The sequence below is a fragment of the Nyctibius grandis genome, chromosome 5, assembly GCF_013368605.1.
Source record: "Nyctibius grandis isolate bNycGra1 chromosome 5, bNycGra1.pri, whole genome shotgun sequence".
Taxonomy (NCBI): domain Eukaryota; kingdom Metazoa; phylum Chordata; class Aves; order Nyctibiiformes; family Nyctibiidae; genus Nyctibius; species Nyctibius grandis.
The window spans coordinates 13,939,700-13,958,488 of NC_090662.1; the positions used below are offsets into that span (position 1 = coordinate 13,939,700).

Here is an 18,789-nt window from a genome sequence, read left to right on the forward strand (position 1 = left end):
GAATCCCACCAGGGCTGGGCAGCACGTGGGTGCAAAGACCACACAGGGCCAGAAAGCTATTGCAAGTGGGAGATATAAATTCCTGTGTCCGTGCACAGAAGTGTTCCTACTGTGGCAACTTCCACATGATGTGTGTCTGTATTTTCTCCGTCCTTCTGCCCTGCTAAATATTCCTTCTCCTTCATTCCTGTAAAATTACCCAGATTATCTCAGGTTTGTGTAGTGACATGAAAGAAAGGCTTTGGTTTATTAGTGTAACCTTGACTTGCAGAAAACCTAACAGTATCTGTACCAAAGTTGCATGCTCTGCATTACAATTTGAGCCCTTTATTGAGAGCTTCTCCTCATGAGGGACAAGTGTGATTACACAGAATAGCACAGTCATCAATATACCCACAGCAAAATTTCCAGTCTTTTAAAGATTTTTTTAATGTTTTCTCTTGGAACAAAAATAAATAATCCATTTACTATTAATGGCTAAAAGAACGATTGCAAAAGAAGATGGCAAAACTTTCGTAGGAGTGATAGTTAAAGAGAACAGAGCAGAAACATGAGCAGGGCTGGATATAAGTCCCATCATTCAAGGATAGTTGGAGCTGTGAAATGGTGTTAATTGTTGTCTGGTTGCAGTGAATTACTTTTGCTACAGCGAAGAAGGTGCTGTTGCCTGTCATTTTTAGATCAAAACTGCTTCCAGAGTCCAGATTTTGTTGTGTGAACAGACAGGACTGAGAACTGATTAAGAATTTTTCAAGATTATGGGGACTTTGATACTAATACAATATTGTTCACTACTTTCATTGGCTATTTCAATATGTTTTTCCACTCACTGTCATAAGTAAGTGTGGATGAGGATGCTGGTGATTGATTGCTATGAATAGCTAGTGTCTCGGTTCACTTTATTAAATTATTTCAGAACCTTGGTAACATCTGAATGGCAGAAGTCTGACCTGCAAATCGAACAGTGGCCAGCATTTAGCTCAGGGATACTATTTGACACCAATTGCTTTTAACAGCCCTGTTTCAAAGGGACATGAGGATGACCTTGATGGTTATAGAATTGCAGTTGTTCATGAGTTGTTCCCGTTTTTTTGAGGTAAGCAGATATTGTCATACTTATCGTAAGAGTGCAGGATACTGGAAATCTGAGCAAACAATGATTAAGCATTGTGAACTTCAGACTCTTCAGGACAATATAAAATTGACAGACCTGATACAGCCCATACTTATCCTGTTCACAGTTGTGTCCTAAAACAACTGAGTGGCATTAATTACCTTTATTAAAGGAAGGCAAGGAAATGCAAATATTCTCAGGAGAACCTTAGACTGACATCTAAATGAAACTGAGTTTTAATTTTATAAAATCTTTGTCATGCAAAGCTCTCACTAGTGAATTACATGTTCCTATCACAGTTTTTTTGTGTTTTAAAGGAGCAGCCAGCTCATGATCTTAAAGCCATGTTACACAATCCCCATTCTCTTTTGCACTTGGTACAGATACCCAGACTCATCTTCTGCAAACTCAGAAGTTATAAACACAAAGATTCTCCCTTCTTTAGGCTGTATGGTACAAATTGCATGAGCACTTGTTCCTCTTTTAACTTGCAGAAGATACCATTGTCTTCTATCACTTTCAGGAAACCAAAAGGTATCCTGTTTGTTAGTGATCCAAACAATTTCAAACAAAAAGGGGAAAGGGAGCTAAAACTAAAATTAAAAAAAAAAAAAAAAAAGAAAAATAGAGGAAATAGAACTGGCAAAAGAGATTGACAAGTAAAGGAGGAGAGAATTAAGATATGGGGGGAAATGAGCAATTTCAGGGCCAGTCCGAGCAAGACTTGCCCAGCCATTGTGCCAATCGTAGCAATGTATCTCCCTTCCCTCACTGTCACACTGATACTTTCTCTCACTTGTTTCCACCCATCTTTTGTACACTCCTTGTCCCTTTGCCCTTTCTCATTATCTACTCCTTTTTAAATGATAGAAGAAAAAAAAGAGATTAAGGAGAAAAAAGAAACAGTTGCAAAGCAACAGTATCTTCACTCCTTCCACTTAAATTCCTTTACTGTTAAACAGCATGGATTTTCCTGCAGCACCAGCTGCATTGTGTAATTAGGACTGCAACCGCAAAGTGGAAAACTAATACATTTTTATCATTTCACTGTGTACCAAAAGGCTGGCAGAGGCTGCCTCTGCCACAGGTGTTGCAAGTGCTCAGAGCCAATGGTTTTACGAACATGGCAGTTGCACAACTGACTTTGTCAGTGGAGCAGAGAAAAATATGCACCTAAAATGCATGTAGCATTCTGTTCTCTGCATTTGTAAGACTTTTTATAAAAGATTGGAGGCTTATTTTTTCCCATGATACAGAAATAATCTTACTCTGTGAGAAGAGACCAGTGAACCAGATGTGAACCAAGCCCATGAAGTGCAAGCACCTAATTACATATCAAAGAAGAAAATAGACACTAGTTTAAATCCACAAATCCTGACTACAGCTCAGCACAAAAGGCAAACCTAAGGAAGTGAGCACACATATTCTGTAGGCATATAACATTTTCCTCAAAATAATTAAAGTTCACCAAGGAAAAACATAACTAGCTATTGATTAGTGTGCACAGTAAATGTATCATAAATTACAAAGAAACTTAATTTAGCCTGTTCTACTGCATCTGAAAGTTATGAATGATAATCCCAACATTAAAATTTACAGCAGTACATAGCAAGCATTACAGTTACAATGTCAGGACTGCCTATCAAGAGAGACATAAAATCAAGTCCCTTCCATCTCTGCTTGACTTTAAGACAGCAATTGTAGCCTCTATTCCTGTCCAGCAAAGAAGTCCCAATAAAATTCTCATCCTCTGAGTTCTGCCTGCAGATGTCCAGTAGAGTTTATTAGGTTTTATGAAGACTGCGAATGAATGAAAAGAAATATAACCAGCCACTAAAAGTTGTTCTGTTCTGTGCTTATTTGCTTTTCCCTGGTTATATTAGAACTATACTTAGTTACAGACAATGACCACAAAATCAATCTTAAAAAACCATGTTACCACAGCCTAATTTCTCCAATTCCCCTGCTTGCAATTTCTGCAGTTTATTTGTCTGATATCCTCAGATTCCTTTCTGCTGATTTAGGGACAGCTTTAGTTGAACAGTACTTCTTATATTTTATTTTAGGCCCTCATATATGTAATTTTTGAAGTGACTGAGGCTCTAGTCAGTCAGGTCATGCTACTGCCCTTCTTACTGAGCCTTCTCAACAGGGTATGCTGACTTTGAGGTGACCCAGCCTAAGCACTCAGTCAGAATTGTTCTCATGGGCCTGAAGGAGAAATCCTCAAAAAAATTCATTCAAGTATCACTAAGTCAGTCTGTAAAAGGCATGCCTTTATATGTCTATATCTGATTACATCTAAACTGGCTTACAGAAGAATTGGAAAGGTATAAAATAGACTCAGGCAAAGCTGGGCTGAAATGAGATACTGTAGTGAGAGATCTGTTCAATCTTTGTGTTTGGTGTTCCTGTAGGGTCCCTGTAAGGTTTATTCTGTGCTAACTTTGTGGTAGACCACACATCTTTTGGGATAAGTTGTAGGGGAAGCAGTAGTCTCTTTTTTATTAAGAACTTGTGGTGACCTTGATATTTACAGACCTGAAGAGACTGGAGAACAGTAAAGAGCAGAAGTTAAAAGACTAACAGAAAAAGAGGAGTTGAAATTGAAGATTTGTTTATTATGCCACTGAGTTAGTACAGCTTCAGTTTGGAGACCTCCCTTCAGCCATTAAGTACAATTACAAGTAATTACTTTATTTTAAATAATTAATATAATACCTGTGTGGGAATCAAAACTGTACCAGATGGTACAAAGCAAGAGCATACACTGAGGAAAAGATTACTTTCTATTGGAATAACTCAAATAGATCAATTGCTGATTCCAAAATTATGTATAGAAGTATCGTGAAAGTCAGATACCTCATTTCTCTGGGTTGATGCTTATGATAAAGCCAGCCATATGACTGAGTAACGTGAAAGTCCCCTGACTTATGCAAATAGGCTATTGATGCACATGAATGAAAAAAGTGAGCAGGCATTCTCTTCTGCCATTAAATGTCATAGATATGCTTTTCCTGAGGTAGCCACAGCAGTCTTTTGGTTGTCTTTATAATCTTATTCCCCTCAGAAGTTCTGGGAATGGGAAAGATTTGCGTTTGGATACAGCAGGGAGGTGCTCCTGCCCAGCAGAATTCAGGGGGCTGCATCACTGGTGGAGGCTGGAAGGAAAGTCTCAAGAAGAAGGCAGAGGGAGGAACAAATTCTTTTGGTAAAAAACTACTAGGTTTGGGGAGAATTAGGAATAGACTGCAGCTTGTCTTCGAAAGAGAGCTGGATTTTCTTGGGAGAAGTAAGAGGGTCTTTTCTTTGGGAAAAGAACATGAGGATTTTTGAGATGCTTAACAATAAACAAGACACATGAAGAACCACAACCTGCTCTTTGGTTTTCTCCATCCCTCTGTCCCATCTCCATCCTGTCCCTCTAACACAGTACCCTCTTAGTCCCCTCTCTAGTGTTTGGGTTACTACTCCACCCTTAGTAATGTTTTAGGCTGAGAAGAAAGAGAGAAGTGAAAAAGGGAGTGGAAAATATGTGTGTTGCCACTTTTCATGACATTGCAGAGCGTAAAAATAGAAAAAAATAATGACTACGAACATGAAAGTACTACTTTGACTTCCTTTGTTTTCCTTCTTCCTATAACGTTAGTTACATGCCAACGTTACTGAACTTTAAAACCTGAAAAAAACATGGATAGATCTTAACGTCCTTCTTATTATCCTGTACAGTTAAAGCTCCTGAAGGAAAAGCGACTTAGAAACTTGATTGTTTTGTCATTGTCACAAGCCAATGTATTAATTGGACACTACATTTGCGAAGTGCCCTTACAAATGCAAACAAGAGGTGCGTGGTAGATTAACAAAGGACCACACACCTGTTTGTCATGCACAGTTCCTTTCTGATGCTGTCACAGAACCATACTGAGAGAGAGTTTTGGCAGATGGCATTACAATTCAAATAAAGAAAAATAAGCTTCTGAATTCATAGATATATCCTTGTCATTCAACTGCCAAGGGATTTTTTGACATAATGTTTAAAGTATGGAGTGATTCAGTTTGAGTGTCCTCAGAAATATAACTAATGCATAATGATGAATAAGTTATGACAAGAAGTTTCAGAAAGCAGTTACATGCAACTAAAGCAGTTTTTTAGCTATTGTGCAACAAAGCAAAAATAAAATATGGGACTTTTAAAATTCTCACCCTAGACAAGTCAATGAAGCCACTGAGGAGACAAAACCAGGTTCTAATCTATTTTCACAAGTACAAATCAAGAATTGCTGCCTCAGCAGCTGTAGTGTTAACCTGTATTTTCCACGGTGCAATGTAATCTCCCTCATCAATTGTATTGATTCATCTGTTTCATCAAATGCCATTTAAACAACTAATGTATCTGCATTACATATATCCAGCTACTGTTCAAAACGGTGAAAACATATTATTAAAAAGCATCGTAGTCATAGAAACAGATCATGTAGGGAGTAGCCTGAGGAGAATTCTTCGATCTGATTGAATACAACTTCATTGGCTGCTTGGTAATAAAATGTAAGAAATGTAAGATGTCTTGTGCTTGATCAGAGCACTAGTTTGTTTAATCTGCTCTGAGATTTCCATGCAAGGCCACTGTCTGATGCTTCTGAGGCAGTTGCAGCTCATCACAAATAAGTAATGTACCAATGCAATTTTACAGTCTGGGCAGGATAGCTTTTTATTTGTGGACCACCCACAGATAATCAGTTCATTGTAAGCATACAAAGTAGTTCTTGACTGTTTTTTTTTTTTCATTATCACTATAGATGCTACATTTTCCCATCTCTTTTTATAATATGTCTATCCATTTGCCTTACTGACCTGCCACATAAAATCAAGTAATTGCCATTTGGTGTAATAACAAGGCAGAAAAACAAAAAAAAAAAAAAAGAGAAAGCATTATGCTGTGTGCTTTATTTTGAAACATTGACTTGAGACTCTCAAGGTCCAGTGAGACAAATGAAGTCATGAAACAAATTATTGCTAATGTTGATTTAAATTTTAATTAAACTTTAGCGTTGTTATTTTAAAAATCAGTCAGAAACAAGGTAAAATAACCTGTTTGAGCAGGAAAGACAGTTAGGGGAGATGAAGAAAAGGGGTTGTCCTCTGTGTGGAGGAAGAGCATGGATGTACAGAGGTCTTCTGTGGGATGGATGGGTGGCTGGTGGAGAGTCTGTGGGTCAAGATCAGAGGAGAGGCTGGCAGACAAGACTTGGTGGTGGGTTGTTGTTACAGACCCCTTCACCAGGGTAAGGAAGTGGATGGAGCCTTCTTTAAACAACTCAAGGAAGTCTCTAATCACAGATTCTGGTTTTCATGGGGAACTTTAACCTCCCTGACATCTTCTAGATGGGCAGCAAGGCAGGAGACAAGCAGGCAACAAGATTTCTGGAGGTTTTGGGGGATAACTTCTCGATATGAATCACAGAATCAACCAGGTTGGAAGAGACCTCAGGGATCATCGAGTCCAACCGTTGCCCTGACACCACCCTGTCGACTAGACCATGGCACTAAGTGCCATGTCCAGTCTTTTCTTAAACACCTCCAGAGATGGTGACTCCACCACCTCCCTGGGCAGCCCGTTCCAATGTCTAATAACCCTTTCTGCAAAGAAATTCTTCCTGATGTCCAACCTAAACCTCCCCTGGCTAAGCTTGAGGCTATGTCCTCTTGTCCTATCGCTAGCTGCCCGGGAGAAGAGGCCAACTCCCACTTCACTACAACCTCCCTTCAGGTAGTTGTAGACTGCAATAAGGTCACCTCGGAGCCTCCTCTTCTCCAGGCTAAACAACCCCAGCTCCCTCAGCCGTTCCTCGTAGGTCAGACCCTCCAGACCCTTCACCAGCTTGGTCGCCCTCCTCTGGACTCGCTCCAACACCTCAACATCTTTCTTGAAGTGCGGGGCCCAGAACTGGACACAGTACTCAAGATGCGGCCTCACCAGTGCCGAGTACAGAGGGACGATCACTTCCCTAGACCGGCTGGCTACACTATTCCTAATAGAGGCCAGGATGCCATTGGCCTTCTTGGCCACCTGGGCACACTGTTGGCTCATGTTTAGCTGGCTGTTGATCAGCAGATAATTTGATACAGTCAGTAATGAGGTACAAGTGCTGAAAAGAGGTGAACATCCAAAAGATCAAAAAGAATGTTTCTTTTCCGTCTGTTTTCTTTCAAAGTCTAAAGAATATAGCATTTAAAAAGCTGTGTTAATAAAATCAGTTTCAAAGGCAGAATCTTCCACATTGGAGCTGTACATGGCGTGCAGCAAATCTGCTGAACTTCAGGAATACAAATTGATAATGCGGCACACAGTTGATGTTCTTGGGGCTCCTTTTCCACTGGTAAAATGAGGGTGCCTCTGACAGTCTCTTTTACGTGCATGTCTGAACTTCAAACCAGGCAGCAATGCCGTCACAGCTCCTCCGCATGCGAGTGACCGCTGGGACATGGGCTGAGCTTCTCTGGCAGGTTCGAGGTTCCTCCTGAAGTGACTTCACTTCTATCAGTGCCCACATTAGCTAGTTTAAAGTTAGGAGCTGTGAGGACAAGGGTTTCAGTGACTCTGTTTAGCTGTACCCTTTGTATACTAAAAGTGAGATAATGTGTAATTAACATAGAATTCAGAAAATTATTCCAAACTATTCTTGCAAGGTAAGGAATATAACTCTCTAATTATTCCATGGAAATTTGATGCATTTATATCCAGTCTCCTGGGAAAGAAGCTGTAGCTAAAAAAGGAGATTTTTCCTAGTGGTCTCTATTTCCCCAGCAAGACACAAGTCACTTCAGTGGAAATCGAGAGACCAACAAGCAGCTGGTTTAAGCTTCTCTCTCCCCAAACGTTCTGTAGTATAAACCAAGCACACAGCACAAATAACACAGGAGTAAGGACAGAGAACAAGACAAAAGGATGACATGATTTGATAAAAAAAAAAAAACACGTTTTAATAATAAATGTTTTTCAGTGAGTATTTCTGCTTCCCTTAAATCTGTTATTTCTAAATACACTGAAAACAGGGTTTTGTAGTTTGTTTGGAGTCTTTTAACAGAAACTCTAAGATTTCTTTTGAAAAGGTCCAGGGAGGATACTCAGATCAGCTTCAGCTATTGCCCAGTAAGCTATTGAGAACTGAGTTTTTTATTAAGGCTTTATTAAAAAAAAAACATCTCAGGCACTGCCTACAATAACCTAACTAATTTCTCAATATATAACGTATTTTTCCCCTAATTTCTTTTTAATTGCATTTTTTCATTTTTATCATAATTAATAGCTAAGAAGCCCTTTGTTAACTCTTTTTGATAGTTAAAACTGAGTAATTCAGTTGGTACTTTTTCACTGTATAATGCAAATCTTGATTAGATGTTACACAGTTCTGCATGTCAGAGGGATCAAGTACACCTAATGTGAAAAATATCCCTACTGTTGGCAATATTTCACTTGGTAACAATGCTGGGAGAAAATATTATTGAATTGATATTTAGTAATCTACATTCTGCACAATTAAGGATGTTACATGTCACAATAAGCTGCACAGAAGGAAGAAGATGCATTTATCAGATGTGAATGTTACTTAGACATTTGTTTCCATTGTGCAAGAAGAAATTATGCATAATGTCATTTTATTCATGAGAATAAATTGCACATGAATGGTTTGTGATTACAGACAGAACATAAACAGCCATGACTTTGTGAAATTTGCTGCTATGGGAATGGCAGTTGGAGAACATGAGTTTAATTGAAATTGAGCTTAGATTGTTTTTTTCCGACCTAAATGATCCTATGATTCTGTGATTCTATGGCTTGGCTTGGAGTTGGTACATTCCCTAAGTTTTTCAGCTCTTCCGTGATAGGAAGAGTGAATTTCTTTTTGCTGTGGAGGTGGATTTGTCCATCCTGCCTTTGTTGTTATTTTCGCTGAGACAGTGAACGATTCAACTTCTGATTTTTTTAATCACCTAATTTATTTTCTCCTGCAGCTTTTGATTTGTACACTAGCATAGAGAAGCCTATGTTAGTAATTGCATTTTCCAGCTTAGGCCATGACATTTGAAACATGGCTAAGTGGAGGAACCTGTTGAGGCAGTATAAAGGATTTTACCATAGCAGGTACCTGTTGATTTTTTTGTTGTTTTGGAGCTCCAAGATGTAGTGCAGATGGTGACCTAACAGAAGGTATGTGGATAGTAGGTTAAATACTGACTTTCAGTGAGTAATGTTATCCTCTCTTTTCTTATGGCAATCTATAACAGAAGGTTTCAGGAGCAGCAGCGCAACTACTGTATCTGTTTCATGTATCGGCTGGGCAATGTGGGCACTAACAAGAGCCTTCAAACCAGACGTCTCCAGCCCTCTGCTCCTGAGGGAGCAGCACAGTACGCCGTGAGCAGCATCTGCTCTTTGGCAATCTGCACGCTGTGCTATGGGTATTGCAGGCAACATTTTCTGTGTAAGCTATCCAGTGAAGACCATTGGTTTAGACTTGCAGATAAATATCTGCAAAGATATCTCTTAAAGAAACGGCAACTGCAACTTCATTGCACTGTGGAGCTGCACGGTGTTTTGTAACTTTTAACCCAACTCATTTGATACCCTCTGTAGTAGGTAACTGACTTGAAAAGGCAAAACTGGATTTGAAAGAGAGAAAGAAAAGAAAATAGAGAAAGTGGGAGATAAAACAAGCACAGGCTGTTGAGTGGAAAGGTACAATATTTTTCTGAAAAGTCTCGTATATAGGTTAGAAAAGGATTCCTGACATGTGCCTGGGTGTTAACAAGGCAGGTGAACCAAGCTCATGCTGACTTCCACAGCTTCCACATCCTTATTGACAGCAATTTCAATAACAGCAGGCATTATATTTCTTTTTCTCTCTCATACTACAGCATTTTGTACTATTCAAATATTTTGATTGCAGCCAGTTGAAGAAATATGCTCTCGTCTTTCTTTCCAGCCTGTCAGTAGGGTAGTGACACAATGCTGGTTGTTGTTCTGAAACCTTGGGAGGTTTTTATGACTCTCTTTAACACAGTTAGTACTCCATAAACTTCAGAAAAATTAATCTTTGTGTTTCATAATATGCTTTTTCATGGTGGCACATTGAGATCCAAAATGTACTCCTTCCTCCATCCCAGAGAAGGTTAAGTGGCACCATCAAAAATCTTTCTGAAACACAACAGCTTTCAGAAGGCAGAAGAATAGCATCTGGACCATTAGCATAAGCAGGCTGTGATGAGAAAGCACTACCAATGATTATTAAAGTGACCTGCTTGAGTTCACATTAGTCTTTCCTTTTTTCTTTTCCTTCTTTCTTTCCTTCCTTCCTTCTTTCTTTCTTTCTTTGAAAATACAAGAGCCTTTGTTATCATTGGGCATTTAGCTTAGAAATGCAGCTCCTGCATTTAAAAGCTTACCCAGATGCATACTGAGCAAAGTGTCTGAGTATCAGCTGTGCCTTTTTGATCTTTTTTTTTTTTTGGATGACTACTGCAGTGTTAGCTATATGCTGCTTCTCTGCTAAGAAATAAAGCATGAAATGTGAAAACTGGAGCATATATACACACTATACAGATTATCCAGCACCTTTCCGTCCACTCGTGGTATCAGCATTGCCAAATGCTGCACAATTACTGATTTTTAAATGGTGATTTTACGAATGTTCCTGAACAGACCCTACACTGGATGACAGGAGGAGATCTGTGGGGATGCAATGTCAGGTATTGAAGACTGAAAATAAAGGATAGAATTTCTCTTTTCCTTCTATACAGAGAAATCCTCCTGGAGTCAATAGAATGAAAGATATGAATGATAGAAGTGTTGAGCTCATGAAAATGAAGACTTCATATATAGCATAGTAACGATGAAACCATTGGTTGCAGAAATTACACATGAACTAGCATGCTAGTGCTACCAAAAGAATATCAGAGAATGCTATAATTTATAGCTCCCTTCCCAATTCAAATCATGGTGGCCAAAAGTAATCTCGTATACAAGTGTTTTGTAATAATTCTCTTTTATAAATGTTTACTGTTCACTCTCGTCCCTAATGATCACCACTGGGCACAGTGAAATGAAAAAGAGAAACCGTAATGCCCTCACCCCTAATTTGGCAAATGATTAGCTTCCTATTTTATGAAGCACTGAAGTATTTCTGTCCTGTAATCGTTCATTTCAATAGTGAAAAATGGAATAGATGTCACTATTTAATGTAATGAAAAATAATCACAGTGCTCCTGAAAGCGAATGTAGCAGAAGATTCTTCTAACAGAAGCTCTGTAGTCAACTGCACTCCACTTACCTTATCTGCTATACTTTGCGGGGGAGCACGGGGCTTGGGGTTTGTGCTCTAACAATTCCATTTTGCTGGTCAACACGGAATTTTAATTAAACAGAGCTTACAGGCGGCATCTCAAATAGAAAAAAGAAATTAGAGCATAGCCTTGTATGGAGTTTATATCTGTTATGGTACATGAAGGTAATTTTTTATTTCCTTTCTTCTGAACCCATGACTATTTTATGATGTTAGATAATCAGTGGTTCAATCCATGCATTCAGAAGTGGGTTCTCCATAATATGTCCAATTCATTAAATTTTTACGGACTTGTACACTAGAAAATGGTATTTGCCACTTGCCTTCTCAATAGTTGTGCCAGTTCATAAATACAGTTATGTATCATTACTTTAGGAAAAAAGAGGCCAATAGGTTAATAGTAAATCCTCAAATTATTTCAGATTTTCATAAATATGTAAAATAAAATATGCCCTTTGCATCTATACACTTTAAAGTGTATATATTTACAGAAAGATACCTACTTTTAAATTTGGACAAAATATCTACTTTTTTTTTAATTTTGTAGCTGGAAAAAACTCCATCTACTAATACACTTTGGGAAAGGGCCTATGCACACATTTTTGTGTCTGTGTGTGTGTCTGTCCATGTTTATGTGCATTTTTAAGTATGTACAGATTTTACCGGTACCTGACTTGCTTTTTTCTAAGAGAGTGTAATTTTAGATGGCCAGATATGAAAGCAACATGAAGTTAATTAGGTGAAGAAAACCTTGCAAGTTTACATGAAAACAAAACATACCTACTGTATTTAAACTAATGCTTTGTATTTATTCTATGTCATAGGATGATGTTAAAGCATCATTTTTTCATAGCAGATTGTTAAGAGGAGCCTTATTTGTCATGCATGCACTGGGAATGAAATTTACAGTAAGGGCAATACAGGATTTGTGTATCAGATGATTTCTTTTTGAATATTTATGTATTACTTCCCACAATCTTGTCTCAGGATATACCAGACTTTGTGGGAACCACTGTAGAGTCAACCTCCTAGGGATTTTACTGACGTTCTGGGCAGGTCTGGAAAGAGCAACACCGGGGCTTTCTAATGCTTGGTGACTTGATGATGAGCCAGTGACATGCCCTTGCAACAAAGCAGGCCGACAGCCTCCTGGGCTGCAGTTGGCAGAGCATTGCCAGCAGATTAAGGGAAATGATCCTTCCCCTCTACTCAGCACTGGTGAGACACAGATGGAGTTCTGGATCCAGTTCTCGGCTCCCCAGTACAGGAGAGAGATGGACATACAGGAGAGAGTCTAGTGAAGGGACACTAAATTGATTAAGGGACTAGAACATCTCTCCTATAAGGAAAGGCTGACAGAGCTGGGACTGTTTGGCCTGGAGAAGAGAAGGCTCAGGGGGATTTTATCAGTCTAAATAAATACCTGAAGGGAGGGTGCAAGGAAGACAGAACCAGGCTCTTCTCAGCGTTGCCCAGTGACAGGACCAGAGGCAATGGGCACAAACTGAAATACAGGAAACTGCTTAAGTGTAAGAAAAAAATTCTTCACTCTGTGGATGATCAAACACTTGAAGAAGTTGCCCAGAGAGATATTCAAAAGCTGACTGGAGATGATACTGAGCAACCTGGTCTAAGTGACAATGCTCTGAGCAGAGGGGTTGGGCTAGACAATATCCAGAGGTCTCTTCCAGCCTCAACCATTCTGTGATTCTGTGACCTGCTTGAATACCTTATGCTGCATTTATTCCTATGAAGTGACAATAACAAAATAGCCCTGACAAAAGCAGTTCAGAGTGCGGACTTATGAAGATTTCAAAGCTAAAAATATTGTAAGAATAATAGGAAAAAATGAGTTACAATTTTCATTACCAAAAAAGTAGCATGGAGTTCCTCATCTGCCAATCTCTGGCAGAAGGTTGTATCCTTCGTTGCAGTTTTGGAATGGGCTGAGCAGGAACATCCTCTGAAGGCAGTGTGACATGCAGACCACAGCCATCTAAGCAGGTTCACTCAAGAAAGGATCAGCTATTGCAGAGGCATTTAAATGAGAAGTAACAAGCAGAGATGAAGTCATTTCTTAACACTGGTTTTTAACTCTTCAATCTTGGTATTGCCAGTCAGGCTTTACTTTCCTGTTTGCCTTTCAGATCACATCAATAATTGTCTATTCACATTGTCACTGAAAAAAAAAAAAAAAAAAGCAGCTCAAATTATCCAGCAATACTTCTTTATGGCAAGTTTAATGACTGTGTTCAGTATGAGCTACATCAGTTCTGCTCTGTCTAGTTCAGTACTCATTGCCTCCGAAAAGTTACTTTAAAAGTACAACTGAGTTTAAAAAGGAAAAAAAAATCTGAGATAAGGAGTTCCAGAATCAAATTTCTTTACAGAATCTCAATACCTCTCTGTATGTTGTACCATAGTCTTTAACTGCAGAGAAATCAATACCTGTGTGTGATGGGAATGCTCATCCTTTTGTGAGTCTCCTCCATTAAAGTTATCACATCTGGCACTGAGGTTTTTACTCTGTTCGTGTCAGCTGAGATACTTGTCACACCCATGTGGTGCCTTTTAAACACAAAATGAAGTTCTGTTGGCAGTATAATAATTTTTTAAGCGTTCAATGTGAGTGATAATAAAATATGTATGGATGTACATGAATATATAAGTGACAGTTTGCTTGTACATGAACACAGATTGATTTTCAAGATTATTAATGTATTTAACATTTTAATTGTTAATACTGGAATGTTTTAGGTATCTCTTTCTGCAAAATGTAATTAGTTTTATGGCCAGAAGATGCTATAACATCTGATTTTGGTTTGTACTTCCATGTACTACTATGTACTCCGATGCCCTGATGTATAACTAAGCTTTGGAACAGGATGCCTTTGGTGGCTGTGGAACTGCCATCACAGTGAGACAAATAGTACAAACTTCTCAGGAGCTTTTAGGTATACTTATTGTATTTACATGGCAGGAGGCAAACTCTTTTTTTCGTTCTAGACCAACTTTTCCAGGATTCCTAGCAAAGATAAAAGCCCAAAAAGAAAAGTACTTTTTTTGTGTGTACCTATTTGGGAAAACAGAATTCCCTCACTTCCTCCAGCAATGATGTCATAGAAGATGTGCTACAGTTGTTGGCTGCCACAGCTGCTGGAACAATAAAGTAGTTCAACTAAAATGTGTTGTTCTAGAGACTGAGATCTGTGTTTGCATGCCAATTTTCAAGTTACTACTACTTGTGGCTGCCGTGGTGTATGTTCAAGATTTGGCAATTGCTTTGGTCACTGTATCTAATTTAACTCTCAAGTTATTTCCCTCAACACCCAGCCAAGATCCACAATTTCATTATTAGAAATCTTAGCATTCTGTACTGCATTTACTGAAAGAGATAACTCTTTGTTTTTCAGAGCTTCCATATGGCTGGGAGAAAATTGATGATCCCATTTATGGCACTTATTATGTTGAGTAAGTTCCCAAGTTCAATATTAAGTTGCTGTTAATATGTCATAACCTAATACTAGTATCCTCTGCAGTACTTAGCCTGGCAAGGCACAGGTACAATTACTTGTCATGTTAAACTGAGGGTGTACCAGGAATTCTCAGTCATCAGTACAGCTAACATGTCCAAATATATTCAATGGGTCTCAAATCAGTGAGTGACTCAGGCATTCAGTCATTCTCTTTATCCCGAGTCTGATTTCAAGGTATCATTCCAGCTAATACTTGTACAAAGATCATACTCATTAAAGAAATGTTTTCTTTTCCATCTAAGATTTGGATATACAGTGAGGTAGAGATCTTGTTAATCAATGAATAGAGCAAAGCATAATCATTTTAGCTCAGTTAAAATCCTTTTCTGGGTAGTCCTTCCTTACTGGAAATCAGATATTTACACTGTTCGTACCAGAGGGCAGGTTATTTATGTGCTGCATATAAAATTTTAGGGATGTTGTGTTTTATTTTGTACTTAAAAGTGCAGCTGAAAATAAGAGAATATAAAATTCTATTTTCACAGCACAATCCTTGCTTTCATTTTTTTTCAGATTTTGTTTTAGTCATGAAACAAGAAAAAAAGATTCCTACTCCTCTGTGCAAAGGGTAATAGAAAGCTTTTCTTTGAAGTACTATGTAGAACCTGTTCTGGCCAGTTCTTACATAAAATAAGTAAATCAGAGAGATTATTTTCCCTGCTTTTTAGCTTGACACAGTGAATAGGACTTAAGCAAAGTGAATCTAGATCCAAAATTGTGATACCAGTTCGGAGTGGTCGGTTCTCACTCTGCTCTCTACACAAAGTATATAGCAGAGGAGGCAGAAAGCCATTCCCCATCACTGTGCAGACAGTGCTTGAAAGGTTGAGAAAGATCTGTCCATTAGTTCCTTTTATTAAACAAGAGAGTTCTTTAGAGAAGATGGCCCCTGACCTAAAAAAATCTCAATTTCAAATCCTGCCAGTTAAGCAGTACATTTATTCTAGTTGTTTCATACAAAATAGAAAATTTTAGTTTATGTGTCACATTATTCCCTTGGACTCTCGAATCCGTACCAACATGTTGACTGCAGGATCACTCTGGACAGATACTGGGGCAGCAGCTTTTCCAGACCTCAGGATATGCTACTATTGACATGTACAGGGTAGAGCTGGACAGAAAGCTCAAAAAAACATCTGATTTCTGAGAGTTAGAAGATTAAGATTCCCTTTTCTTTACTGATATAGCAGCAGCAGCTTGTGGATGCCCATGCACCTTCCCTAGCCCTCCTACAAAGCAAACAAACAAATGAAAACAGTGTTTGACCACTGCCCTGCTGACTTCTTCTGTCCCATTCTCCAAATGCACCTGCTCTGCTGCTTTGTCCCTGGCTTGTTCCCTGCCCTCAGGTGAAAGAGCCAGCAGTCCCATCTGCTTTGCTGCTCAGCCTAAATCAGCTTAGTCAGTCCAGATTCAAGCAAAAAGATGAGTAAATTTTTGAAGTCCCTACATAGTGCCATTAAATCACCCTCTGTCTTTATGCCTGAGTTCTTTTATGGTGTCACCAAGTAAGCAGGGGCTGGAGTTCGCATATCTTTTTGTACTTAACCCCCCCTGAAGATTTCTGCACGTGCAATTATGCAGCTGCTGGGTGTGAGTAAGAGCCTTCTGTCCCAGTGGTTTTTAGTGTATTTTTGTGACTAACAGGTGCTGTGCAGTTTCTGTGCATTAATCTCTTATTGAGACCCCACTTGCTTGTTAGTGCAGCCCAAGGCATTCTGGCACTGGTGAGGCGCGCGCGCTTCACTGCAGTCAGAAGAACCAGTATTTGTCTCCATTTCATGTCCATCCACAGGTAAACAGATGCAAGGCACCAGGCCCAGATGTTATTATGCAATTATGTACTTTAAGGCGGTTAGCGCCAAATTTATTAATCCTACCACAGATAAGATTTGTGGAAAGGTACATCAAACCTCTGCAGGCTCAGAGGTTTTTAGAAGTGGAATGGATGTTCACAGGATGGCATTAAAACTGCAGCCACGCTGAGTTCGTAAGGAGTTTTATAGTCAGTAAAATGTATCTGTTCTTTAATTTGCTGTCTGAGCTCAATAAGTTTGAAACAAAGATTGCTTTCCATTTTTCATGCTAAAAAGTGGCAGTCACACCTTCTTTATTACCAGTATTCAACAGATGAGTTCATTTTTAACTAGATAAAATCAGATTACAATAAACTCTCGTAAGTGTGTCATAAAAGTGGGTAAATCATGAAAAGTTAGGTTATAAACTTTCACACATTCAAGTCCAGTCCAACTTTACGTGCAGGTCTTTAAAACTGTCAGTGAAAGAAGGGCTCGTACTCTGCTCACTGAAATACTTGTATCCCATGGGAAGTTTGTAAGGATGAGCAATGAGGCAGACAGACTCAGGTTCACCTTACAAGGGCCAGTCACGCTCAACTCCAATACTCTGACACTAGAGGAAAAGCTAAAAAAGAAACTAAAAACCTCAAAGGTCTTACTAGCAAAGTTGATAAAGACTAATCACAACATATTTGCAAATTCTGTTAAAAAATAAGGTCCCCAGTATAACTTCCTCTCTTAATCATACATGAATGTACGTGTGAGACATTATTAAAATTTTCATTTGCCTTGTTATGCAGGTCCAGGCTTCATTTGTCAGGTGTGGACCCTTGACATAAATGAGAAGTGTTTGCTATATGTGGGTTAACTTTCACGCAGTTTTCTCTTAATTTATAAACTGAGAACTAGCAGCACTTAGCTGTGCAGGGCTATGGAGAGAATGTGGTTATTAGAGTGTGCTGGGTCTTTCAGCATTCTAATTGCCAAAAGATTATTTCCCCCTTTAAGGATGATTAACTACAACACAGAGCTCAATTTCCAGACATGGTCTCCTTAATAAAAGAGCTAAATCAGCCATACAGGTATTTATTTTGAAAAAAACATACCTCCTTGACTTACAATTTCTGACAACATTCTGTTACTGCTCAAATAGAAAAATTTATTTCAGGTCTTTTTGTCATTACAAAACATTAGTAGCTGAAAAACGTGAATGTAAAGAGGAGTTAGGCACTAACAAGTTATGCATCAGAATGTCCATCTTCTAGGCATTCTGATCCTCAGAATTACTTTGGTGGGTTATAGGCAACAATTTCAGAAGTTAGACTCACAAACTACCAAAAAACCTCATACATTAAAGTAGCTAAGAAAAGGAGATAGGCTGAACTCATTCTGCTGATGCACATGCTTGGATGTGCTACCATTTTGGCAGTGCTCAGTATCTTGGCCATCAACTAAAATCTACATACTAGGCATTACTGCCCATAAATCTCCTAAGAATCTGTTTTAGCTGCCTTAAGCACATCTAACGTGAAACTCCATCACCAAAACAACTTAGCCTGGCCACATTCGCTGATGAGACAGCAGAATAGTGCCTGTGTTTTATAGGCTGGCTGGTGGTGACAGTACCTACTCATAACACAAAAGATGCTTCACAGCTAAATGCAGCCCATAAACAAACCCTGCCTCTGAGGGGTTGTCCCCAGTTAGCATACAGCGAGCTAACAGAAGACAGCAGCACCGACTCATCCCTGCAGAGGGAAAATCAGGGTTCCGAGGACCAGAAAGCAAACAAAAGGCAGCATGATTCTTCTGCATAGCCACAATGGCACTAGGAGAAATTGGTTGGATTCTCATTTTTGGATTAGGCTTTTAGATTTAACATGCATTGTATAAAATAAAGGAAGAAAAGTGAAGATAAAATTGCCTGAATTAGGTACTATGAGCAATGAGCAATACAGTTCTGGATCACATCCAAAATCTATTTTAACCACAAAAGCACT

At 38.9% G+C, this 18,789-nt stretch overlaps 1 protein-coding gene across 4 annotated transcripts in view; it reads left to right on the forward strand.

Moving 5' to 3' along the window:
• The window catches only part of MAGI2 (membrane associated guanylate kinase, WW and PDZ domain containing 2), an 823,074-nt gene that overhangs the window by 637,967 nt on the left and 166,318 nt on the right, over positions 1 to 18,789 (forward strand). For all 4 annotated transcript variants that reach the window (XM_068400692.1, XM_068400693.1, XM_068400694.1 and 1 more), the window contains exon 7: positions 14,868 to 14,925. In XM_068400692.1, coding sequence (XP_068256793.1) covers positions 14,868 to 14,925 — 58 coding nt within the window. The remainder of the gene's footprint in view (positions 1 to 14,867; positions 14,926 to 18,789) is intronic.